Raw genomic sequence first — 25,565 nt, 5'->3', positions numbered from 1 at the left:
CGTCTGTTCATTTACTCACCACATTCGCTGCGAGACACATATTTCTCTGCTCGTGTCGCCAACACCAACGGGAGAAACGGTCGAGCAGGAGCCGGCCAAGCGCATCAGCTCGTTAGAACAAACCTTTTCAAGCACTACACAAAGTAGCTTTAGCTACACGGTGAGGCCTCTTACCTTCCATCTGCGCCTCATCTATGCCGCCCGCCCCTCCTTACGTCGTATTTCAGCCTTCACTAACCCTCAGACTCTTGGGCAGCACTCTCACCGAATCCCGCATCTCCATCGCGCCCATCCGCCATACAGCCCCCCTTCTGCCTCGTCGCCCTCGCCTACCGAGTCCGGTCCGAACGACGTCGACGTATGAACTGCCATTGAGTCTCCTGCTGGAGAAGCAGCTTCCACTGGTGGCTTTTCTGCCGTACCCCCATCGACCTCAGCTGCCATGGACGGACCGGCCGCCAATGGCGCTGCCAACGCCGCCTCCGTGAACGGCGGAAATTCCGACATAATCTCCCAGATTCACCAGGCCCTCGAGGCTATACACAACCCCTACTCGTCCAATACGTCCCGCCGAGACGCCCAAACCTTCCTAGAGAACATCAAGGGCATTGACGAAGCTCCGTTCCACGGCTTCAACCTGTCGTCGAATAAGTCCCAGTTGCCCGTCGTGCGCCACTATGCCCTCTCTCTCCTCGAGCATGCCATCAAACAGAAATGGGCCGAGTACAACCAAGAGCAGTCTGCAACCCTGCGCGGCTGGGTAATGGATCTATGCCGCAACTTGTCCAAGGACGATCCGCTGTACATCAGAAACAAGACGGCCCAACTTTGGGTTGAGGTTGCAAAGAGATGCTGGGGTGCTGAGTGGATGGATATGGACGAGTCCTTGTTCCGCCTCTGGCAGACACCCGATTCCGCCGTGCACAAGGAGCTCGTACTCTTCGTCCTCGAAACCCTCTCCGACGAAGTTTTCAATGGCGACGATGCCGTTGTGGCTATGCGTGAAGGCGTGCTCAGCAGGAGTTGTGTTGAGATTTTCACGCCTGCCACGGTTCTCGTGGAGGCGTTCCCCAACAGAACGGCCGGTCCCGAAGTGCGATATGGGGAGGAAGGATGGTTGACCCGGGTCGCCGAATTCCTCACCCAGTGCCTCCAAGGGGACGCTCAAAACAACGGTCAGATTCGCTCCTGCGCCGTCAAGTCCCTGTCTGTATTTCACTCTCTCATGCCTTGGGCTATTCCGAAGGCTGTTGCCGTTGCCAATTGTGTTCCCGTCATGTGCAGGGCGCTGGCGACCCCTGAGGTGTCTATCCAGAAGGTACGTGGGTCCCTTATCATTGTACGCTGTCCAAATAGTGAGTGTAGAGACTGACGCGACCTAGGCGTCCCTAGAAGCTCTGCATGCTCTCTATTCTCGTTCGAACTTCACCGAGCAGGAATTCAAGGATCTCGTTGCGCCAATGTATGATGCAAGCTCGGTTGACCTGCTGAAGAGACTGTTGGAGTGGTCCGCCGTAGATGTGGACGATATCGATGAGGACAAGTATCAGTTCGGCAAGAAGTTTTCTGAGGTAAAGACTGCTTGTACACTGGTTCCGCTATGTCGGCTAACAACGTACAGATGCTGTCCCTTCTTGGTAACTACCTTGACCGCAGATTCTCTGCCATACCCACGAACGCAGATGTCAACGGGTTCCTCAACTTGCTGCTTCTCACTGTGCAGAGCCAGAGCCTCATCATCGCGATCCCCGTATTGGCTACCTGGACACGTTTGCTCAATAATAGGTTGGTTGGGCAGAGTCCGGCCAATACTCACCTAGTCGGGCCTCTCCTCGAAGTGTGTGGTTCTCGCTTGATTCGCTATGAGAATTTGCCAGAAGATACCCAGGATCCAACGTTCACTTTCCTTATGGAGGATACTGACACTATCCCTGAGCGTCATGCTTTCCTTGGCAACTACCGAAGGTTCAGTACACAGGTCATTGAAACCATTGTGCAGTTGAAGCTGTCGGATGCTGTGTACCATATTCTTGGCCAGGCCGAGCAAGTCTTGCAGCATCTGTATGATGGCCACCCTCCGATGGATGGTGAGTTCGCACACTTGCACCGTATAGCCGAAGAAAGCGAGGCTAAATCCATCAGTTACGAAATACGTCAAACACTCCATGCCCGTCTTGCGTGTTGACGCACAGTTCACCGTCATCGAAGCTGCGCTTAAGGGCTACATGAAATGGAGAGGTAGCTCAACGCAACAGAGCTTGCCCGACTACGTTAGTAATCATCCACAAATTGCTTCAAGCCCACACTCACACTAAGCCAGGAACAACAACGTGCCGCCTTGGAGAGAGACCTCGAGACCTGGTGCAGCAAACTCCTTGAGATGAAGTTCGAGGATCCATTGATCCGCAAGAGAGTGCTTCAACTGTTGGTTGCATTCTCTACCACAGCACTTGACAAGAATCCCGGCTTCATGCTCAAGGTACTTGAGCACATTTTGATGACCTGGCCGGCCCCTCAACCAGAGCACCGGGCCTACAATGAAGCTATCAAAGACTTCCAGTCCGAGAGCATGGTCGAGTTGCAAAGACTGGCCTCGAAGGTGCCCGACCACTTACTCGCTGTTTACGACCAGATCGAGGCAAAAGTCAACGACATGATCTCTTCGGGAACTCTGGATGAGAAGCGCCAAATTGCGTACCAGAGCTTTCTGTTCATTATCATCCACCGAGCCGCCAATATCGACCCTGCCAAGCAACTCGAGCGTCTTCGGGATTTCATCAAGCCTGTTACGTCCCTCTGGCAGAATCAGGAACTAAAAAGCGCATTGTCCTCGTACACCGGCTTTTGCGAAATGATGGCATTGGACAAGGCCAAGCGTTACCTACTGAACCACCGAGTGCATGAGATCAAGGACTGGGGCTCCCGCGAGCTCGATTCCGAAGGCCTAGCTCTACAAAATGAGCTAGAGCAGCGACAGAAGGTGAGTGTGAACGCACGCGTTTGAGGTTCAAATTCCTGACATCGCTGCAGATGCTACCGCTGCGCCCGACCAAGTCATTCCTGTCATTTTCCGTGGAGAAGCTCGAGAAGTCATCAACGCCCTTCCAAATCTCGTATCGCTTATGGAACGATAGCTTCCCTGTCATCCTACCTGACCTGTTGCAGTTCCTCAGGTGAGCACTTGAACCACGCCCATTAAAGTTTTGATGTTGATCCAAGTTACAGTCACGCCCATGCCTCTCACAACCCAGACAACTGGACAGAACTGCCCGTAGAAATGCGTTCAGTCGTTGGTAGCGTGTTGAGTGACCGCTTCTGGCAGGCAGGCATCTCCGAGGGCAGCAAAGATGACTTCTACGCCCGCGTAATGGATAAGAAGAACACTCTCGAAGGCCTGGCTTCAACGATCCGCGGCACCGTTAGATTTGTTCGAGAAACATGCTACGCCATCATATACTGCATGAGCCGGCTAGAGATGCAGTTCTATGGCTTCAGCGAACTCCCCAACCCCCTTGCGCAAGCTCTGTTCCAGAATTCTTTCTATCTATCAGCGCACCAACAGATCAACCTGCTCAACCTCGTGCGGTATCTTGTGGATGATTGTCCCCTCGAACAACGCGAGCACTTCCTTCCTCCACTTTTGGCCGCATGCTTCCAGCAAATGGATACCAAAATCAACTCGGAGTGGGAAAAGTTGGAGCGGCAGCAGGCTATCGAGGCTGCGGGTGATGCCCTCACCGAGGAAATGAAATCTGAAAGTATATTGCGTCAGGTTACCTTCACTGCTGTGATTATGGTGGCGGACTTCCTGGATCCCACGAAGAAAAGTAAGTTGTTTCTTTTCTAAACCCCTGGTAGTTTCTTTTGGCATCCTGGCCTATTTCGATGCCCGGTTCACACCTGCTCCTCTCTACCCCGCTTCACTTTTCATAGATGCCTCGGCATTGCAAAGTTGCGGCTAGCACTGCCTTGATTCTCAATCTCCAATCGTCAAATTAGTGTCAACAGAACGTCTTGTTCGACTAACATAGGATGTAGATCCTGCGCCACTGAGATCTCAAAATGGCCACGAGCAGCCTCGCAGATACCCGTCACTTCGGAAGTTTTGCTTGATGCAGTCCGCCATTGTAGAGCCGTTACTCCTCTTTTGCACTCACGCCATCCGGATGAGGGACACGCGGTGCTGCAGCATTATCTTGCGAGTTTTCCGATCTATCGTTCCAGAATTCCACTCTGCGGAAGCCGTCTCGCCCAAGTCTGTACTCGCGCACGACGGCCATGATCAGACCGTTTCCGGCAGGGATCCCTACCTTGACACAACGCCAATCGCCCCCGAGGCAGCTTCTGCGATTCGGGAATACATAGCCTCGGATGTGCTCCGCGCTTGTATCAGCTCATTCAACGAGCCCTACTTTGTAGACCTACAGAAGGATCTGGCCTCCTCGATAGCCTCCATTTTGGTCCACTATAGCCCTTTGACGAACACGCCAAGAGACATACTATTGTCCTTGCCCAACATCAGAGTAGCCGACCTTGACAAGTTGAACGATTTTGTGTCTAAGCCGAGCGCTCACACTCGCCAACAGCGAGCGCTAGTGCTCGATCTTCTCAAAGATCTCAAAGGAGTCAGCATCGCTGAGCAGTTCAAGCTACCCAAGAACAGCAGCTTCGGACGGCCCAAGAAGTCGAGCCGCAGCAAGATGGCACAAGAGTTCATGACGCCCGCTAGCGAGTCGACAACACGAAGCGGGGCGGCTTCAGGGGCCAGGCGAGGCACGCCTGACGGCCTGGAGGGAGTGGCCAACCTGTTTGAGGGCTAGGAGAATCCCCAACATCACACTCGCCATGATCGCTGCATACAAGCTGGTACAGTTGCTACTATTTCCGTTGAGTCTGCAAACTCGAGCGTGCGCCCTTGGGCTTATGCTCGTTCCTAAGCGGCGTCGCGTTGGTTTAGTGGCCAGGAGGAGGATGGATGAGACGGTGGAGTCGATGTTGCTGTGTATAGACATTTCGCGGGGTGATTGGGCAAGGACTGAGATCTCGGCTCGGGTTCGGGAAAGGGGGCAAGGAAGAAGAAGAAAAAAGATACCATTATGTTTCGGCAAGCGATACGGGCTGGTTTGGTGCGCCCTACTCAGAGGTTTGTATTTAAGTGTTCAGAAAGACCAAAGAGCACATACCTCAGGCCTTACCTGCTCAACCGGCGCAAGAGGGCATATCGAACGCTAGCCCGCGATGATGTGAAGCAGATGTCGTTGCCAGCCTTCCGCGCCGTTGTAGAGCAGCTGTCCAGAACGGTCATTTCATCGCAAAAAGTCCTGACGCTATGTACCAGTTTCCGAACCAGAATACTGCGAATACGGAATATGAGGAACATGCGGTCCATCTAAAGCAGTTGACGGGGCTCATGCAAGTACAGAACCGCAAGCATTTCCAGACTGAGATAGCTTCATCCGGGGTCCCGGCACACCAGCCGGCATAAATGGAGAAGATCTGACTGGGCCAGCTGTAGGGAAACGGGGACCCCCATGCTCACACAGGCGATCCGTACCTTCGGGCGATGGATCACCAAGGAGAAAGCCAGATGGATGGAGGACGAGACGCGGGAGGGCATCCCATCATCCATAAGCCGCAGCCCGGTAAGGGGCTGCACGGGAACAAAACCAGACAGAGAAGTGATTGTCAACCTCGGCGATCGCATCGCACCGCATCGCATCGCATCACCGCGCGCATTCGCCTCTCCAACCCCTGCCCCGGCCAGATCTGCGCCTTACCTGAACCGCCGCGATGTTGTGACTGCAGGCCTGCGGAGTTCAGCGTGCTTCAGGAACTACAAGCCGTTCTGTTCTATCCACATCAAGTAACAGTTGCACCAACGCGTAGTGAGTCAATAGCACGATGAACAAAATCATAGAAAGAACCCGATAGGTGTTTACTTTCACGTTTGTCACATCCATCATGCGGTGACGTTGCGGATACTTCCGTCCACTTACAGCGCATCAGTCGGAAGAGTGAGGAGACGGGTTTGTCTTCCCGGGCCCCCTCTCTATCCTCTTCGGCCGAGGCATTGAAGACGTGAGTTTCTGAGACGATGAGCCAGTCATCACCTTGGCTTGCCACACTAATTTGCCCGGCTTGAAGTCGACGTCGTCTAATGGGAGTTGATTACGTCGGCTGATGTACTGCGGTATGTAGCCTCGGCCAGGTTCGCGGAGTATTTTCTAGAGGGGTACAGTTTGTTCCATTGGTCTGGGTCAATCTAGAGCAAGGAGGGTGCCGTTGTTTCGAATTGAGAGGGCAAGCGGTAATTGGGACGTACACTTTCGCTACAGTCGTGGAATGGCTCTCCTATATTGCTGAAAGTCGAATATGTCTACTTGAACAGTCACCACACATACACGCACACACGATCGTCCATCTTCTGCTGCATGGCATTGGGACTTTCAGCGATGAAGAGGCCAGGAAACCAGCGAAAACGAAAGGGGCGGCAGAGGAGGAATCAAATCTGGAGAACAGTGAGAGATCCTGCCATGTATTCGTACGTAGGAGATGGAGAATGGGGATCGGTGTGACTGTGCCATGGGATGATGCATGCAGCAACACACAAAAAGCAAACAGGAAACGGAACATGCCGCGGCAACAAGTGAATGCGTATAGTTTCCGAGATAACTTGATGGGACGAAGAAAACAAATCGAAGCTGGAAAAGCCAACCGCTTGGACACGGCCGCCGTCAGTGTCAGCCAATGTGATAGTCAGGCCAAGTCACACAGCACAGGAGCAGTCATGCAGTTGACGCCATCACACGCACTAGAGCAGAAAAAGATTCGCCAAGGAGGTAAAGAAGATGATGGCGACAAAAGGCGGCCACTTCGTAGCCTTGGCAGGAAGAAGAACTGAACTTTGCCCGTTGGTTGATATGGATAGACATGGATGGACGGGAGACGAGACGTTTGAGACAGGGCCGTGGCGTGCTCAAGACATGTCCCGTGCAGTATGGAAGAAGCGTTCATGCCCACGCCTGCGAGTAAGGGAATTTTCCATCTCTCAAGTAAACATGTTGTTGGTGTTGGTTGTAGCCATGGCCTGTTGACGGCTCAGTCCATGCCGAACTCGCGATGCCATGTCCTTTGGCCCAATACCTTCCCCAACACCGGACACAGCGGAATGGAGTCCACTTGCTGGGTATCAATAGGCTTAGGTTGTGTTATTCCCTATTGCGGACAGTAAGGCGTGGTCAAATATCGAGTTGATCTCCGAATTAAATCCAGGTTTGCCTGACGGGGAGTACTAAAATGGAGTGATTTGAACGGGGCCCTGACACAGAAGTAACTAATGACCAGCGGTCCACACACCTCACACCTCATACCTCTGTCAACTTGTACTCATTTGCCGCAGGAACAAGCGTGGAAGACAAAGCTGGCTGGGATGGTACATAAACACCATCAACGAACCAGGCTTCGGCAGTGCTTCCACCGGTAACTGATGGGTATCCGTCGTGGGTTGTGTGTGCACGAAGTACTTATGTCGCTCGTCAGCACGATATCAAGAGATCTAGGAACCCCGGCACGGGTCACCATGATCGACCAACCCAATCATGGGCCGCACCCCCGGGAGACCGGATTGGGCTTTAATGGGCAAACAGCACTGGAGACTCGGGTGACAGGGACCTCGACGTGTTTGATGTTTGGGAAGGAAGACGGTCATTCGGCACGATCCTCACGTTTGGCAACAGAGGCCTGTGTTCCCCGGGTCTCCGCGATAATTTGACGAAGTTCCGGTGACCGGCGGCGGCGGCGGCGGCGGCCATGATCTCAACCCGATGAACTGGGTAAGCCAAAGACTACATTCGGGCGGCAGGAACGGCAGACGATTAACAGAAGGTCTTACTAAGTGAAGGAACGTGCCCTGGTCTTGTTATGTATCAGGTGGCTTGCTGGCCAGAGCCTGCGGCGACGCGGCGAAGGCGGCGAGGCTTCTTCACTGCTGCCGCATCTCGCCGTCTTGATCCTATGCTCGTCTCGTTCTCGTTCGACTGGGCGTCTGAACTGCGCCTCCACCCATCTCAGCGGGCCCAAGAAAGACAGCCGTCAAAAATCTTGTCCAACAGCTTGGGGGGTGGAATACGTATTGTATCCTGCGATGGGACGATCCAGGAAGTTACCGTCACACATCACCACCGTCGTCGCACCAAGCGGGGATGAGGGGCTTGGAAGATGAGGATAACTTCATGAACAGAATACGAGCGGCCTCGACAGTTGGATGATATCCCACCACGGACGGCCCGGCAGGAGTTTCCCATGTCTATTCGCGCGGCAGCGTTGACTCGGCCCTGACATGGAGGTTTTCTAACATGTCACCTTGGCTTGACTTAGTCGCTGGTGAGTTGTGCAGCAAAGAAGAAGGTTCCGAGCTTCTAGCGCGGCTTCGATGCCACTGCAGTACAATCTGCGGAAAGTGGAGAGAGAGAGAGAAATGGGCTGTTGGCGTGAGAAGCAAAAACAGAGTGAGGTGGTGCAAGATATCAGAGACGGAGAGTTGGGACAAGGTTGCTGAAGCACGACAGGTCGCCACGCGAGGCCCGTGAGTTTCATTGGAAAGTGTGCCGTCTCCTTTGTGAGAGTCGTGTCAGTCGAATCCAAACAGGAACTTTCCGACCCTTGTTGGTACACATACTTCAGTATCCGTACATAGAGCGGGTTATTCTACCTGAAGGGTTCCAACCGACGTTCCTACGTGGCTTTGCTGCGTACCTCAGGTGCCCTGCATCCGATATGATTTCATCTAGGCGAAGTGGACTGTTGTCGAAGTCGTCTTGGGCTCATGGTTGCTTTTAGCATGATTACAACAGCACAACGTGGACTTGGGCTGCAAATGAGTCAAATCGATGCAAGATCTGCCTTGTCTTGTTTGGTCTTGTCTTGCCTCGTCTTCGTCCTGCATGTTTTCTACATGGTGGTCAACAGCAGATTAGCCCGCACGCCACCTACTATTAGCACCTAATCACCCAGTGAACATAGTCAAGTAGGTATCTTTGAGGAATGGAGAGCCGCACGTGTCTCGGTCTACCTGTCTCGGCCTCACGCTTCTTTGGGTAGCACAGCAGAACAGGCCTCCCACAGTTTACATCGTCTACAGTGCGGACGGTAAGTTGCGGTGCGTGCGGACTATTGAGAGGGAGAGAGAGAGAGAGAGACAGAGGGTCTGAAGTATCGCTGCCCCGGGATCTCGGGCGCGACGGACTGCGCTTTTTGCCTTTGAGCCTTGGGCACGCCAACGCCGACTCACGCCTCACGCTTCACAGCTCACGCTTCGATAAGACGATGCGGAACTACCCGTCATCGACATGAGAAATCTGTTCCTGGCCGAGAAGACGTCGTAGGTGAAACCGTCCAAAGGCCACCGCACTAGTCAACGCCGTCTGTCAGCCCGTCGAGTCGTCGACGCCATCAACCAGATCCCTGGAGATCAGCAGAATCCAAACCCGATGCAAACGGTCAGAACTTCCTTTGAACGGCGCTTGACTATTCGTACGTTTCTTTTCTTTCTTCCTTCGAAGCCAACCCGCTACTAGTCCGTTCAGTCAACAGCGCCCATCAGCCGCCATCAACCTTGCCTCCAGCACTGCCTGGGTCTACATAGTGCCCTTCATCCAATCCGCATCATTAGCTATCAAGACCAGCTGAGAGACTGGATTAGATGGTTGAGGCAGACTTCAAACCCAGCTGCCCACCCATTACTACATAGTACGGTTCCGAGTATACCGGACCGCACCATAGTACAGCATCTCACACCAGCAGGTGAGCACCCTTCCGTTCTCAAAAGTCCAGAGCCACCCTAGATTCATAAGAAAGTACCCGGGGCGGGGGGTCCACAACGTAAGGTAACGTTCAGGCTTCGAGGCAAGACAAGCCAAGATGGGGGCGAGAGGCACTGGAGAATGATCGTTTGGTGTGCGCCAGTCAAGACGCTCAACTCACTCCACCACACTCCGGCCCCTCCCCGAGTCCCCGATGGCTTCAAAATGCCGGGCTCATCCTGGCCTACGGGCGGGCTGAACGGGGTTGTCTTCCTCCTTCGCTGCGCCTCTGTCACCTGTGAGCTCTTTGAGCGGTATCCGTACCTGACGGGAATGAGGTATCGTTTCTTAATATGAATGGAACGAACTACTTCCCAGCTTGAATGAGGATGGAAAATGGAGAAGACCGAGGTATCAATAAACAGGACGATACATAACGGTTGAAACGCAACATTCCTTACCTAAACTTCCAATCCAAAAAGTGCGGTAGTTTAGGTATGACAAGTGTACCTATTCGTAGAGTCGTATCAGTACTCGATTCTCCTCACAGAGATAGATAGATACCTACAACCCTTTGTCAACGGGTGTCGGATCTGCGTGTCTGCAGCTCATTGTCAAAGCGGCTGCCCCCGTTTCTTCCACTTTCAATTTTCACTTTCCACTCTCCTAAGCTCGCTCTCTTGTCTTCATCCTTTCTTCCTCCATGGCTGGCCTATGTGTTTGCTGTTCTCCTCAGTCACATAATAGCAACCTTTCCGAGTCTCTTGAACCAGGCCGGTCCCCCCTGCTCCTCGTCGTCTCTCGCTCTCGACTCCTCGAGCCTGGCCCTGATCCTCTTCTCCACCCGCGCCCAGAGTCCATGATTGCCATCATTTCCCCCTACCCCTCCCCATGTAACGCATCGCCTGCTACAGGCTAGCTACATACGCCAACACTAGCCAAGGTACGTCTAATCTGATGGGGGTCCGGTCAAGGTCCCCCCTCTCAATTGTCCACTGTGCATGCTCCTCTGGCCAGAATTGGATGGGGTAAGGTACGGCGCGGCATGCGAATACCTACAAGTACTCGTATGCCTGCTGCATCTTGGCTGCAATGGGGAGGAGACCCTTTCCAATTGGGACCTCTCTTCTCTTATCCGTAACTTTTGCGCAGATTGAGGAAAAGATAAAATAAAAAAAGGGACGACGTTGCTTGTCGAAAGTCCCCAGTAAACGTTTCTCACGACACAGTGTCTTTCTGTCTTCCTCTGTGCCTCTCTCCCCCTCTTCCTCTCTCTCTCTCTCTCTCTCTCTAGCTCTTCCAGTGCTCGAGGGCAGCTTGGCCAAACATACGTTCTATACCTGCAGTACCCACGACATCCACATCTCAGCCATTATAACCGCATTCTGCTTGCCCTCAAGCTTCTCAGGTTTTTCGTTAGAACTGGACCCCGTCAACCAACCCTCAACTCGGTCGTTCTCTCAACCTTAGCCGAACGCTACATCACGGCCGCAAGTTTGCAACCCTCGATTCCACCTTGACACTCCTCACTTGCCGTCGCCGGACCAGGACCACCCCGGATCGTCCAAACCACGGCTACCCCCGGACACAGCAGGGAAACAGGCCCAGTGAGACTCGCAACACCGCCGGTTCTCAAACACCACCGGCGTGGCTTGGAAGCCTCTCATCTATGCGCTTGTCTGGCATTCTTCCATCACGTCCACGGCCTCCGTCCTCCGTCCCATTCTCCCACATCCACTTCGGGAACCTCGCATAGAAACGGTCTGTTCCCATTCCCGTCCGCTGGCTCCTCGAAACGACCAGACAAACACACACCAACTATCCTCTTGCGTGACGGTGCAGACTTAACCCCATCACCCGCACTCTACCGTCTCTTGCCACATACCATCTCCCATCATCTCAACACGAACACGCGCTCCCGGGCCCGGCCTGTCCCCGACACTTGGTTCCAGACATCCCACATGGCTGCCGGTTTTCTCTCTCTGTCAGAGTGAATAATCGTTGCCTCCGCACACCACGGAAAGTTGCCTGTCGCTGGAGTTTCAAGTCCCAGCCCCGTGGCCCAGACATCACCAGTCGATCTTTCACACTCACCCTGATCTACCGTCAGCGTGTTAATCACACGGCGTATCACGCTCTTGCAACCTCCTCGCCATATTGGCCGTACGGAATTTCTGTCGAATACAAAGACACGTCGTTTCCATCAGCTCGAACCCGAAGAGAGCCCGACCGCTCTTCCGCTCAAACCATTCCATCAACGAATACTACCGATTCGCCGACTGCGACACGACATCGACACTAGCGTCTAAGCTGACATCATGGTCTACTGTGGAAAGCCCTCGAGGGGCTGCCAGATGTGCAGGACCCGAAGGATAAAGGTAAGCCCTCTCATCCGAGCCACCGGTTGCTCGTTGAAGCCGTCGTGAGCTGCCAACTGACATGAGCCGCCTGCGCAACGCAGTGTGACGAGACGAAACCCACGTGCAACCAATGCGCCAAGTCACGCCGACAATGTCCTGGTTACAAGGACGAATTCGACCTCGTCTTCCGAAATGAGACCAAGGCTACGGAGAGGAGGGCCCAAAAGGCAAACCGCAAGGCACTCGCGCAGAAAGGAAAGGATATCGACTCGCCATCCTCCGGATCCGAGAAGGTCGTTTCACCCACGTTTAAGAAGGAAGCCGATTCCCCAGCCGTCGTCAGTCCAGGCCTGAATGTGCCTGTCGAGCAGATGGCTTCATGCCACTTCGTCGCAAATTACGTCCTCCTGCCCCGGCAGGGTAGTACCCGCGGCTTCATGGAATATCTGTTGCCACTACTCAAGCACGATCAAGGAAATCATCACCTTCAGCACGCATTCAACGCGTGTGCACTGGCCTCGCTGGGCAACCGACCGAATGCCGCCGGAACTGGACTGAGCGACAAGGCACTGGGCCACTACACGAAGGCGCTCGCCGCAACTCATATCGCCCTCAAGGATCCGGACCAGTCCAAGTCTGACGCCACGTTGGCTTCTGTTCTCATGCTCGGTCTTTTTGAAAACATGACTGCCCGCCAGATGGGTATGTTCGCCTGGGGCTCGCACATTGAAGGCGCCATTCAGTTAGTCAAGGCTCGTGGTCGCAAGCAACTGCGAACCAAGACGGGCCTGCTCCTCTTCATCGCCGTCCGGACACAAATGATTATTCACACTCTCAGCACGGGAACGGCGCCCATCATGGGCGTTGAATGGTGGCTCAGCGACGCCGTCAAGGACGAGTCAGCCGCTCAGTGCCAGAGGCTCAATATCAAGACCGCCGAATTGAGGGCCGAGGTCACGCGGTTGATGTCGACTGTGGCCCGGAGCCCGGAGAACATCGATATCATGCTCGACATGATTCGTCGTGCCCAGACCGTGGACCAGGAGTTCGTCAACTGGATGAGGAATACACCCGACTACTTCCAATACACGACTGTCGCATGGGAAGACAACGTCCCTAATGGCGACTACACCAAGGCGGAGGTATTCCCTGGCCGGGTGGATGTGTATCAAGATTTCTGGATTGCCAGCGTCTGGAACATGGCTAGAGTGTCTCGCCTCATTCTCGCGTCGGTGATCGTTCGTTGCGCCGCCTGGGTCTGCTCTCCCGTGGACTACCGCACAACTCCGGAATACGCAACGGCTGCGCGGACATGCGTTGACACGATCAGCGACATTATTGCATCGGTGCCATACCACCTGGGCTGGCACTTGAAGAGACCCGAGCTTCTCGAGAGGGCCAACATTTCCGGCTTCGCCTGTGGCCTCGAAGAGTCGCAGAAGGGTCTCCCCGGTTACTTCCTCACCTGGCCGCTGGCTTGTCTCCACGGACAGGACTACACCACCGATGCACAGAGAGCCTGGGTCGTCGGGCGCCTCAAGTTCATCGGTGACGAGCTCGGCGTCAAGTACGCTCACATTCTTTCACAGGTAAGCCGGCTCGTTCATGCCGTCCCGGGCATTTTACAAACTAACAATGCACACAGATGCAAATCCGCATCCCGTCAATGCTCATCAGAAGAGATGGCCTGATGGCGCAGCCGTACCCCCAGGCCCACAACTTTGAGAAGCTGCTCTCAGCGAGATATGCGCCTCCCACGGCTGGCTACTCGATGAATCCCCTTCAGCAACGCGAGGCCATGCAAAAGGAGTTCGTGGAGAAGCACAAGGCGGAGCTGCTCGCGAAAGCTACCGGAACCGCCGGCCAGGCAGGGCAGTGGGTTGCCCAAAACTGGCTGACGGTGCGATCTGGCCCACAATGATTTGGTGACGAAGTTGGAGGAAAGTCAGCTGGGTCATTCAGAGGCGGCGGCGGCTTAACAGAAACGATCCGAGCCGGTTCTCATTTTGGCGTCTACGCGAGACGTTTCTTTCGATTCTGCCTGACGACTTCATTCTCTTGACGAACTAGACTCTCTCCATGTTGTAAGACAATGACGAGCTGAGCGAGGCAGGTGGTGGATGGATCTGTTGAAACTGCGAGGCTTCCGTGGAGGAAAAGAAATACAAAAGTTGGGGAATGGCTCGCTAGTCCGCGAGGGCTCAGGCAGCCTGAAAATATCTTGGAGACAGGGATTTGATACCACGGCGTTGGACTTTTTTTGTTGTTTTTCCTTTACCCCTGGATTCATATGCATCAAGCAGTTCTATGCAGTTGATCTGAGGTACATCACACCCTGGTAGAGATTGACGGTCACATTTGATCCGCAACTTGTAAAAAATGTTTCTGCAGTTACTCATTGACTCTTTGAATCATCAACTGCCATCGGCGGTGCCAAATTGACGTAGTTGTCCACCCATCTTACTCGTGTGTGCGGCGTAAATAAGGTAGCCTTAGTGCTCCTGATGCCGACGCCGACGAAACTCGGCAGTGCCAAGACACGAGTCCTGCATTGAAGATGGATGACCCCGCTGCCATCCCAACCCACGGCCGTTCAGCGCTCAGGCGATCGGCGCGTTTTGCAGGTTTTCCCCTCCCGCCCAGAAAGAAAGAAAGAAGGAAGTTGAGTTCACTCTGTACTCCAAACAATTCAGGCCCTGCCAGGGTATCTTGAAATTCGCTCTCCCGGTTTCGCTCCCCAGTGACTTATCGTCTTGTCCATTTGACATCGCCACGAACGCAGACCGAATCGCCACCTGGTTCCTCTCCTTTGCCCAGTAAAAAGGTGTGACTGCGTCATCGTCCATTAGAATTGCCGATGAAAGTATCCATCGCCAGCTCCGAATGCCGCAAAAGTCGATAGGTTATTGTAACAATCAAGTAGTCTTCGTCTTTTTGATCTGTCCGACGGTGTTCCCGCTGAGATTCCATGCCTTTACGACCCAGTTCTGCGTTTGGTCGACATATCTTTCGTTGGAGGTGTGCTTGACGCCGACGCGCATGCCGTCTTTGGTGAAGACCACGTTCTTCTTCCCCATTCTCTCGGAGGCCGACTCTTGGATCTTAACGACGGAGATGTACACTTGCCAGAGGACCCAGGCGACACCGACGACGAATGCGATGGTGATGATGAGGGGTAGAATTTGACTGTACGCGCACAAGGCTTTGTATCAGCGGACTGGCTAGAAGAAGTGGCGAGCAAGACTTTGACAGGAATGGGTCGGCGTTGCGACAAGTAAACGAGATTTGGCAGACAAGGAAGACGACGCGAAACATGCGCCATGCTGAATGCGATTGTCTCTCTTCCACGCCGCCTCTGTGTTATTGTTTCCATGACTTACCTCAAAGCCGAGGGTTTCGGCTGCGCCTTCTTGCCCCAAGCCATGTTTGCGATTTGCGGTTACAATTGCGGTCGACGTGAGAGTGGTGGTAGAAGATTGGGGAGCACTGAGCTCAAGAATTTCGTCTGTGTCTCGTGTAATCAAAGGGCGAGGAAGGTGACGGCGCCAACGACACGAATGGCGAGAAGGAGAAGACGATAAACTTGTGAGAAATCGAAGCGGCTTCGAAAACCCGGTCGAGAGGTTGGTTGGTTGGCTCGATTGATAAAGGAAGGGTCGACGCTGATCAGGGAGACGGTTGAAGGGTCACAGTTGGCGGGCTGGCGAAGGGTGAAGTAAAGTTAGGTAGGTAGAGTAAGGTAAGGTAGGCAAGTAGAACATACGTAGCAATCTTGGGGAGAAGGAAAAAGCGTTGTTTAAGGCAGAAATGACAGAGGAGCAGAGTCGGATAGAGTCTAGCTGAGCTGAGCTGATAGTCGGGAAGCTAAAGCAAGAAAGCAAGTACCAAGTCGAGACGAGACCTCTGACGCCCAACCGAGAACAAGACCGAGACCAGGAACATGAACAAGATGATGAGATGGGAGGCGGAAACAAGCACTTTTACAGACGGGCACAGGCACCGTTTATTAGGGATAAGTAAGGTAGGCCAAAGTGAAAGGTAGGGTAGCCCTACGCAACACCAGATGAGGACAAGGACAAGTCTGGGTGGCCTCCGTATATTCGTAGCGTAGGTCTAATAGTATGCGAGGTAAGGTAGGTAGGTACCTTTAGATATTCGTATGTACTATGGATGTGACCAAGGGGTATTGCAGTACCTGCTACTCTCCCACAACTCCGTAATGATAGCTGCTTTCCCTTCTTGGACTAGATACATGCGTCTCCAGGTGGAGGAGAGGAAGAAAGATGCCGATGTGGTGCAAGTTGTAATGTACCAATATTATATCGAAGCCGAAAAAGGGCTGAGTCGCGGCGAACTGCGACACGCAATCGACGGCGCAGGGGATCGAAGTGGCCGTTGCCGCGTCAGGGACCAATGGTGGGAACCATGGGGCTCTTACCTGGGCTAGGTGCCTGCCTACCTTAGGGGATGAGCGGGAGGGGCCACCAACCGTTTTAGTGCAACCGTAGACGCTAAAAAGTGACTTCCATTGGTCTCCGGCCAGCTAACATGCTAGGTAACCTAGAATCCAGGGAGATGCTAAGCACCGCGGCGGCCCCGCCGACGCCGGGATGAGGACTGAAAAAGGGCGTCAAGGGCGACCTCGGGACCATTTGGGGGCTGCTGGGACCGCTATGCCACTTTATCGGAGGCCGAGGCCAGACACCCTGCTGATGGAACGGAACTCTGGTGCCGCTGACCGGCGCACCGACCAAACAGTTGAACTCTGAATTTTGTAGGTAGTTGGGTATTGTGCTCCGTGTGGTGAGCCGTCAGTCTATCAGATGGAAGCTATCTCTGCCACCTCGACATCTACGACCCGACACGACGACGATCTGACTGCGGCAACCGTAATATCAATGACTTGACTTTGATCGAGGCAACGGTTCGTCTTCCGTCTCTCGCTCGGCTGTCTCGGTGACTTGCCGCGCCTGCTAAGGCTCTGCCGGTTGTCCTGTGCCGTCAGTTGCTGGGCGTCGTCTCCACCTGATTCGGTCGTATTTGATACGGACGACGTTGGAAGTTCACAGATCACGCAGAACCTCAGCCTGTTCCTGTCGATGTGTGTTGCTCGTGTGCCGCCGTGTGAATGAAATGTTGAGGTGAACGGAAACGAGGTAGGTAGAGCTACCTTAGGAGATCTGAGGACCCAGCATAAGGTACGGATGGATGCCTTGAATGGGACACAGACCTGACACAGTCCCTCCCGATCCTGCACAACACAGCTGCCTTAGCCCGTCTTTCAATTAAACCAACTGATTGGCGTGACAGATTGTCAGTGGCATCTAGAATGACATATTGGCTCGCCATTATGTACAGGATGCCCTGGCATTTGGCGGGGTCTTGACCACAGGCACGGCATTATGTAATCACCTCATGGGCTCAGTCCGGCTGGATGATGTTCCTGTATCCGAATTCATCAGCCTCACCTGGCTCGTGCGCCATCTCACCCGCCACAGTAATCTGCCCCGGACCCACCCCAACCTAAGGTACGCCACGCCACGCCTGGGCTGGTGTAGACAGGTCAACACTCAACACCTAGAGCTGGAACGAGTGGGTTGAACCACCTGTCCATTCAATTGTACTCGAGGTTGGCTGCTACTGCCTCGTTGCCTCCCTTCCTCTCTCCGACACAGCCCTGCCAGGCTATTCACGGTTCAGACCAGCCAAATCCGACTCCAGTCCAACGTCCAAACTCGGTCACTTTGGTCGTCGGTGCTGTGGACACATTTCTCTGTTGAGCTATCTGCTGTCTGCTGTCCTCTTCGAGCCCCTCGCTACCTAAGGTACCTTGCCTTGACGCCACGCCGCCTGTTGCGTACCCCAAAAACCCACCGCAACCCGCGCAACAATTCGCGTTTCTTGCAACCGCCTCCCGTCCTCTTCCATCCATCGCGAAGCTGCTTCTTCAATCCGTATAGAGCAAGTAGCACGGCCCGTCCGAAAACACCGCCCACCATGTCGGCGCCGAACGACGGCTACGGCCAATATCCCCCGCAGCAACAACCTTACGCCGACCAGCCCCAGGACGCCTACGACCCTCAGGCCGCCCAAGCTCCTCAACCTGCTGCCGCCGACCAGGGCAAGAAGAAGAAGAGAGGTTATGCGACCCAGGCTTATGAGTTTGGAGCTGGTGCCAATTCCAATGCCGCCGGCGCACCTCCGCAAGCAGGCGGTCTGTACGGCATGCCTCAACCCCAGGCTCCGGCCTACGGAGGTTACCCTCAGCCAGATGCTCAGCCCGCTGCCGCTGCCGGTCCTGGTCCTGGTGCTGGTGCTTATGGCTCCCCTCAACCCCAGCAGTACGGTATGCCGCAGCCCGCTGCTGCTCCCGCCCCGGCCTACGGCGGTTATCGGGCCCCCGATGCCGGCTACCCTGCCCCCGGAGGCGCTCCTCCCGCCGGCGGAGTCGCCGGTCTCAACCAGCAGATGGCCGGTATGAACCTCGGCGGGCAGCCTCAGCAGCCTGCTCCTGGTCAGGCCGCTCGGCCCATGGCCTTGAACCAGCTCTACCCTACCGACCTGATGAACCAGCCTTTCAATGTCTCCGAGTTGGACTTGCCTCCCCCTCCCATCATTCTGCCTCCCAACGTACGTCACCGCTTGTTACTCGTCCTGAAGCTTGCTTAACTCTGACATTCTCTTCTAGACCAGCGTAACTCCCTCTCCCGACGCGAACTGCTCTCCTAAATACGTGCGCTCGACGCTTAATGCCGTGCCGACTACACACTCCCTACTCAAGAAGTCGCGGTTACCTTTTGCGCTTGTCATACAGCCATATGGAGCTCTCCACGATAACGAAGACCCAATTCCTATTGTTCAGGATCAAGTCATTGCGCGTTGCAGACGATGCAGGACCTACATTAACCCCTTTGTCACCTTCTTGGATCACGGGCACAGATGGCGCTGTAACATGTGCAACCTGACCAACGACGTGCCCCAGGCCTTCGACTGGGATGCCGCGTCGCAGAGGAGCACTGATCGATGGGGCCGCTATGAGCTGAACTACTCCGTTGTCGAATTTGTTGCCCCTCAGGAGTACATGGTCCGCCCTCCTCAGCCTCTCGTCTACCTCTTCCTCTTCGATGTCAGCTACGCCGCTGTCTCGACTGGCCTCCTGGCCACCAGCGCTCGCACGATTCTCGACAGCCTTGACAGAATACCCAATGCCGACCGCCGTACTCGTCTTGGCTTTATTGCTGTAGACTCTAGCCTGCACTACTTCTCGGTCCCGAAGGATGGTGAGGAGAACGCCGAAACCAGCATGTTGGTTGTCAGCGACCTGGACGAGCCCTTCCTCCCCGTTCCCCAGGACCTGCTTGTCCCCTTGACCGAAAGCCGTCAGAGCATCGAGAGCTTCCTTGCCAAGCTACCAGAGATGTTCCAGAGCAACCAAAACAACGGTTCCGCTATGGGCTCGGCCCTGAGAGCTGGCCACAAGCTCATCTCTGCTCTGGGAGGCAAGATTGTGGTGCTCAGTGCCTCGTTGCCTAACGTCGGTGTCGGTAAGCTTGATATGCGCGAGGACAAGAAGCTGCTCGGTACAAGCAAGGAGAGCAGCTTGTTGCAAACTTCAAACAGTTTCTACAAGAGCTTCGCTGTGGAATGCTCGAAGAACCAGGTCTCCATCGACATGTTCCTCTTCTCCTCGCAATATCAGGATGTCGCCTCCCTCAGCAACCTGCCGAGATACACCGGAGGTCAGACGTGGTTTTACCCCGGCTGGAACGCCGGCCGGCCGGAGGATGCCATCAAGTTCGCTTCTGAGTTCAGCGACTACCTGTCGTCGGAAATCGGGCTGGAGGCAGTCCTTCGCGTTCGTGCCACCACTGGTCTCCGCATGAATGCCTTCTACGGCAACTTCTTCAACAGGAGCTCGGATCTTTGCGCTTTCCCAGCCTTCCCCAGAGACCAGTGCTACGTGGTCGAAGTCGCCATCGACGAAAACCTTACCAAGAACGTCGTCTGCTTGCAGACGGCGGTTTTGCACACGACATGCAACGGGGAGCGCCGCATTCGCGTCATGACCCTGGCTCTACCAACGACAACGAACCTCGCGGACATCTACGCCTCGGCGGACCAGCAAGCAATCACGACGTACTTCAGCCACAAGGCTGTCGAGCGCGCCTTGAGTGGAGGCTTGGAAGCCGCCCGCGATTCACTCCAGAACAAGCTCATCGAGCTTCTCCAGACTTTCAGGAAGGAACTTGCGGGTGGCAGCATGGGGGGTGGCTTGCAGTTCCCGTCGAACCTCCGCGGCCTTCCTATTCTTTTCCTTGGCCTCATGAAGAACGTTGGTCTCCGAAAGTCAGCACAGATCCCATCAGACTTGCGCTCTGCTGCGCTCTGCCTTCTGTCGACACTTCCTGTTCCTCTTCTCATGCAGTACATCTACCCCCGACTCTACTCGCTGCACGACATGCCCGACAACGCAGGTGTTCCCGACCAAGAAACAAGTCAGATTGTGCTTCCACCACCCGTTAACCTTTCATCGGAGCGTTTCGCTCCGTACGGCTTGTATCTCATTGATGACGGCCAGACTCAATTCCTGTGGGCGGGCAGAGACGCCGTGCCGCAGTTGCTGGCCGACGTGTTCGGTGTGGAGGACAGGACTCAGCTTCGGGTAGGCAAGGGAGCTGTGCCAGAACTGGAAAACGATTTCAACGAGAGGGTGCGGGCAGTGGTTCACAAGAGTCGAGACCACAAGTCCAAGGGAGTCGGCAGCATCATTCTGCCCCACCTCTACATCGTCCGCGAAGACGGCGAACCGAGCCTCAAGCTGTGGGCGCAAACACTACTGGTGGAAGACAGGGCAGACCAGGGCATGAGCGCGGCACAATGGCTTGGAATTCTGAGAGAAAAGGTGAGTGGCGTCGGCGCCTCATGAGACGAACTTGTTGACTAACAACTTGGACAGGTTGTGACTTGATTTAAAACTCGACGAGGAAGGTGGGTGCAAAAGGGGAGCACTTGGTGGGTGTCGGGTTGATTATTTTAGAACAGTCTCTCCACGATAGTAGAGAACAATACGCATAAATTTGGCCGAACACTCATGCGCTCATGGCCTGGCAGGAAGTGCACGAGTAGGGCAGCGGCGACATTTCCCGTCGGGTTGTCCCGTTGGCGTCGCTAACGCCAGCTCCAGCTCCAATACCGAAAACGCCGCCTCCACTGGTTCTCGGGCGTGGTGGAGAGGTGTTGGCCGGCGAGACCGTAAAGTGACGAGTGACAAAAAAGGTTGTATCAGATGGAGGCAAGCCAGCCGCCTGGGATGGTTCGCGTCAGATAGATGAAGTCGTCTCGGAAGATTGATAAGCTTGTGGGTAAAAGTACCCTGTCAAACTGCATGGAAGACCCGTCAACCTGTCGCGCGTGGAGGTGCAGCCGAAGGAAAGCATCGAGACGGGGCAGAGCAGAGCCAGCCTGGCGCGGTTTGACCAGCCGCCGCAGCCTCGCGTACGGCGCAACGACGCAAGAAAAAAAGAGGCAAGGGTCGAGTGACGTTCATTTCAGTCCACACTCTGCGCCTGGGTGGTTCTTGGAGGGACTGGATTGGAGGGACCCGTCACCTGGATCGGATTGGCGGGCTGCAGTGGTGGGTTGTGGGTGGTGAAACTGGCACCAGTGAGAAGTGAAACACACGCGCCGGAGTGGGAGGAGACGCCTCTGGGGCCAATGGCAGGCGGGGCTAGGCGCCGTCGCTGATGGAAATGTACGAAGTATGTGCCGGGCTGCAGAGTGCTGGCCAATGCCGGCTCCGAGACGAGTTACTGGAGGTCATCCAGTGTGCAATGTCGGCCGGGCAGGCTGCAGCTCGCAGGGCATGGCATTTCATCACATGGCATAAGGCAAGGTTTATTTTTGTCGGTCTTGTGGCAGTCATCATCGGCTTATTAGGTAGGTTGGCCGCGTCTTTTGGGACCCGACGATGCAAAGATAACCAGACGGTTGGGGAAGAGTGACGGATAAGATGTGGCATTGCAGGAGAACAACCGAATAGCTTAAAGCTGATGACCAGGAACGGAAGACACGTGCTGGCTTACGACCATGTTTCCACCGTGGGCCATTCCATGACGTGAGCTGTCCAGAGCTTTCCCGGTGTGGTGCAACAAACCCCAAGGCCGTCGAGGTCGAGACTCAGTATCGATTTCAGGGAATATGTCACTCAGAGATAAGGGACAGCATTGATGTGTAGCCGCCGGCTGTGTCTACCTGGGCGAGTCGGAAGACGTCCACGACAAGAAACATTCATCTATCTGCGATTCACCTTGAGTCCAGACTCACGACTCGACTCCTCATCGTGGGGGCCGTTCGGGTATCGGTTACAAGGTTGAAAGCAATAGAGTACAGATCACGAAGGAAACTGACTTGCCAGAGTTGCAATCAACGACCAATTGGATGGGCCGGGTGAAACTTGGGAAGGCCGAGACGACAGCATGACTCCGCGAACCTTGCTGTTAAGGAGTGGTCCGTCGAGAGAAAGCAAGACGCGATCGATCCGGTGAGAGTATCTGCAATTGCAATTGCTGTGTGCGAGACGGCGCGTCGACAGTTGATTCACAGGATGACGACGTTTCTTCCGTTCCTCACCCCGGATTGTTTTACTGCGAGGCTGTGAGAGGGAGGCGTTCGCAGCTTCAAACACCGGACCAGGTCTCACATTCTCGTATTTGCAAAGTCGTCCCTGGTCTCTCGAGTCTGAGGTACCGTAGTAGGTACTCCGTTGTGAGATGGTTGCCGTTCCGATTTGCTGTGCTGAGCACTCTGCAATTGGCTTCGTCTGTCGCTGGGGGTTCCTGGCACGGTTAACTCCATTTCCCCTAGGAACATAAGAAAGTACTTAGTGAAGTGGACGTCAACGTCCGATACGTGCTCGCCTGGACTTGCCGTGATAATGGATGGGCTGGAGATGATTGAAGATGTGCATCTGTTGTATTGTATGAAAACCTTCCATCGGGCTGTCCGTGATCTTGGCAGAAGTTGGATATGCGGGAGTACCTCAACCAGCAGCAGAAACAAACAGCCGATTAGACGCTTCTAGTCGTCAACGCGCAATTTGATCAGCTCCCATCCCGCGCCAACCACGTTATCGGGCACGAGCAGTCAGGTACCTACCTACCCGTACAGCAGTGGTGGGAGTGAGTGGTGACTGCAGTCTGAAGTCTGAAGAGGTGAGTGGCCCTTGAAAGTGGTCCCTGCTTGGGGTTCCTGAAGCAAGCACGTTTCCAAAACAAAGGTACCTGGACCTTGGCCATAATCTTCATCGCAGACAGGAGAAGGTACCCGTACATCTTGGTGACCACGGTAGCTTTCCCCTGCTGCGACGTTGGGCCGGAATAAGGTACGAATAGAAAAGTAGTTTCTCATCGCCAATCGTATGCTGAGAGACTTGAGTCCGAAGTCCTCTCCTGTCCTTTCCCCTCCCCCTCCTTTGACCCTCCGCCTTCATTCGTCTTCTTTTCAGTCCCAGGTCTCGCCAGATTCCCATCCGCGCCTGCGTCTGCGTCTGTCCACAACATCAGCCTATCCGTATTCTTCTCCTCTCTCTCTCTCTCCTCTTCCAGTTTATTACCTCACCTTGGCTTCTGCTACACAACGGTGAAAGACCGGACGAGCAACATCAGGCCGAGAAACCAACACAACTGCGGCGACTCATCGTGGTAGAGACCAGGAGAAACAAAGACAGAGCTAGGAATCTACACGTTGTTGGCGGGGTAAGGTGAGCAAGCTGACATGCTGTTTCCCTTCGTACCTTGCTCTCTGCCCACCGCAAGCTCGCAAGACAATTCCTGTTGCTCTCAGCCTCACTTGTGTCATACCTCCCCCAGCTCACCTAACATCGACACACGATAGGTATATAGCACGTCGACGAGTCCGCGTATTTTGGCTGACCAAGGCAACTTGCTGATAGGCATCGGACATTTTAGACGTCGCAACTTGCCTCTGCCTCACCCTGCCTGCTAGGTAGCTTACCTTACCTTGGGTTACTTGAGTGTTCAGGCTCTCGGTACGTATACTGTAACTAAGCTTCTTCGTGATTTATTCCTAGGTTCCCTTCTCTCGCCGTCCGTTGCTTTGCTTGCATTCCCAATCCCGGAGCATCATCAACTGGAGTGCCGGATGCACATCCGCAACCGCTCATCACCCTAGGTCCCATCTGTCTCCGTCTCCGTCTCCGTCTCCGTCTACAGAGTACTTCGTCTTCTTCATCCTCACCTCCTCATCCTCCACCATCGCTTCCCCTTCGGTCTACAAACCCTCCTCGCCGCGAAGATCATACAGGCACGCTCTAGTCCAGACCCGGCATTCAGCTCCTAGAACAGCTTCCACTGCCAGTAGTAACCTGAGCCCCGGTTCAGGAGTCGCCAACCCGTCTCTTGGCCCGCGTGCTCTCCGTGCTTCTTTGCGCATCTTACCTACGGCTACGTCTCTCGTCTGAAGTCCTGTCGCAGGGGGTGCTCGGTTCATCACCCGTCTCCCGTTCCCCTTACCTGGAGTCGTTTCGTTGCCTCACCTCACCTCACCTTACGACCCGCTCTCGCTTCCTGAGTCGCCGTCATTGTTGCTGCACGGAATCACAGGTCACGATCACGGTCACGGCCACGGTCACGGTCGCGCAGTCGCAGTCGCAGTCGCAGTCGCATTCACCACTAGCTGCTGTCAGTGGTCGCATCTGTCTGGCTCAGGTTGGGCTTGCGCTTGGGTTCTGCCTCTGCTTCTCTTCTGGAAGCCTGCCCGCCCTGCATAAAGCCTGTCGCTTCAAACTCTCCGGTTGTGCCTGTGCCGGCTGAGAGGGACGGACGGCTTTCGAGAAGACAGGAAGAAGTCGACGCAATTCGCCTCTGGACTGCTTGTTCTCCCCGCAACTCAATTTCGCAGCTGGAGGGTTTATTGATCACGTATCGTCTGCGAGCCCTGTCTTGTTGGAGTCTGTCTGCCTTGCCTTAGGAGAGGACTGACCCTATCCCTATCCCGTCCGACCCAGCTGGTCAGGACCCTCACTTCTCACTCAACCTTGCGCATCCCATGCCGGGATACCTGCCTCTTCTGTCTCTTAACCCGGTAGATGTAGGAGCTCCCTCCAGCTAACATTCAACTCTGCGCACAATAGGCCTCCGCTGTGTCTGGCTCTCTCGCTACCGGAATCTTGATTACCACTCTGGTTTCCTTCAATCGGCTTCGTCTCGCCTTACTACTGCAAAGACGCAGCGACCAGGGCAGCAGCAAGCTTGGTCGTCTACTTTGGCTGCGTGCTTTAGAACGAGCAAACCCGAGACGTTGCCTTACAATAAAACACTTCCCCGGCCTGTGACAAGCGGACCTCACCCAGCACCACCACCACCACCACCACCACCACCACCAATAC

At 54.6% G+C, this 25,565-nt stretch overlaps 4 protein-coding genes across 4 annotated transcripts; 3 read left to right on the top strand and 1 right to left on the bottom strand.

Moving 5' to 3' along the window:
- Window positions 1-442: 442 nt before the first annotated feature.
- On the top strand, window positions 443-4,820 carry CkaCkLH20_09063 (uncharacterized protein; the record flags this gene model as incomplete). The annotated part of the gene is made up of 9 exons (XM_038891778.1): window positions 443-1,318; window positions 1,383-1,571; window positions 1,622-1,769; window positions 1,821-2,087; window positions 2,143-2,270; window positions 2,321-2,980; window positions 3,031-3,173; window positions 3,226-3,827; window positions 4,039-4,820. 9 exons carry the CDS (start codon window positions 443-445, stop codon window positions 4,818-4,820), a joined length of 3,795 nt encoding a protein of 1,264 aa, XP_038743065.1.
- Window positions 4,821-12,118: 7,298 nt separating this feature from the next.
- CkaCkLH20_09062 (uncharacterized protein) lies at window positions 12,119-14,081 on the top strand (the record flags this gene model as incomplete). The annotated part of the gene is made up of 3 exons (XM_038891777.1): window positions 12,119-12,178; window positions 12,262-13,749; window positions 13,806-14,081. The coding sequence occupies 3 exons, from the start codon at window positions 12,119-12,121 to the stop codon at window positions 14,079-14,081; spliced, it is 1,824 nt and encodes a 607-aa protein (XP_038743064.1).
- Window positions 14,082-15,075: 994 nt separating this feature from the next.
- Window positions 15,076-15,584, bottom strand: CkaCkLH20_09061 (uncharacterized protein; the record flags this gene model as incomplete). Its single annotated transcript, XM_038891776.1, has 2 exons — window positions 15,076-15,346; window positions 15,541-15,584. 2 exons carry the CDS (start codon window positions 15,582-15,584, stop codon window positions 15,076-15,078), a joined length of 315 nt encoding a protein of 104 aa, XP_038743063.1.
- Window positions 15,585-18,157: 2,573 nt separating this feature from the next.
- CkaCkLH20_09060 (uncharacterized protein) lies at window positions 18,158-21,086 on the top strand (the record flags this gene model as incomplete). The annotated part of the gene is made up of 2 exons (XM_038891775.1): window positions 18,158-18,790; window positions 18,849-21,086. The coding sequence occupies 2 exons, from the start codon at window positions 18,158-18,160 to the stop codon at window positions 21,084-21,086; spliced, it is 2,871 nt and encodes a 956-aa protein (XP_038743062.1).
- Window positions 21,087-25,565: the final 4,479 nt, after the last annotated feature.

The sequence above is a fragment of the Colletotrichum karsti genome (assembly GCF_011947395.1).
Source record: "Colletotrichum karsti strain CkLH20 chromosome Unknown Scaffold31, whole genome shotgun sequence".
In the NCBI taxonomy this organism is placed as follows: domain Eukaryota; kingdom Fungi; phylum Ascomycota; class Sordariomycetes; order Glomerellales; family Glomerellaceae; genus Colletotrichum; species Colletotrichum karsti.
This window is presented reverse-complemented; position numbering and strand designations above follow the sequence as displayed.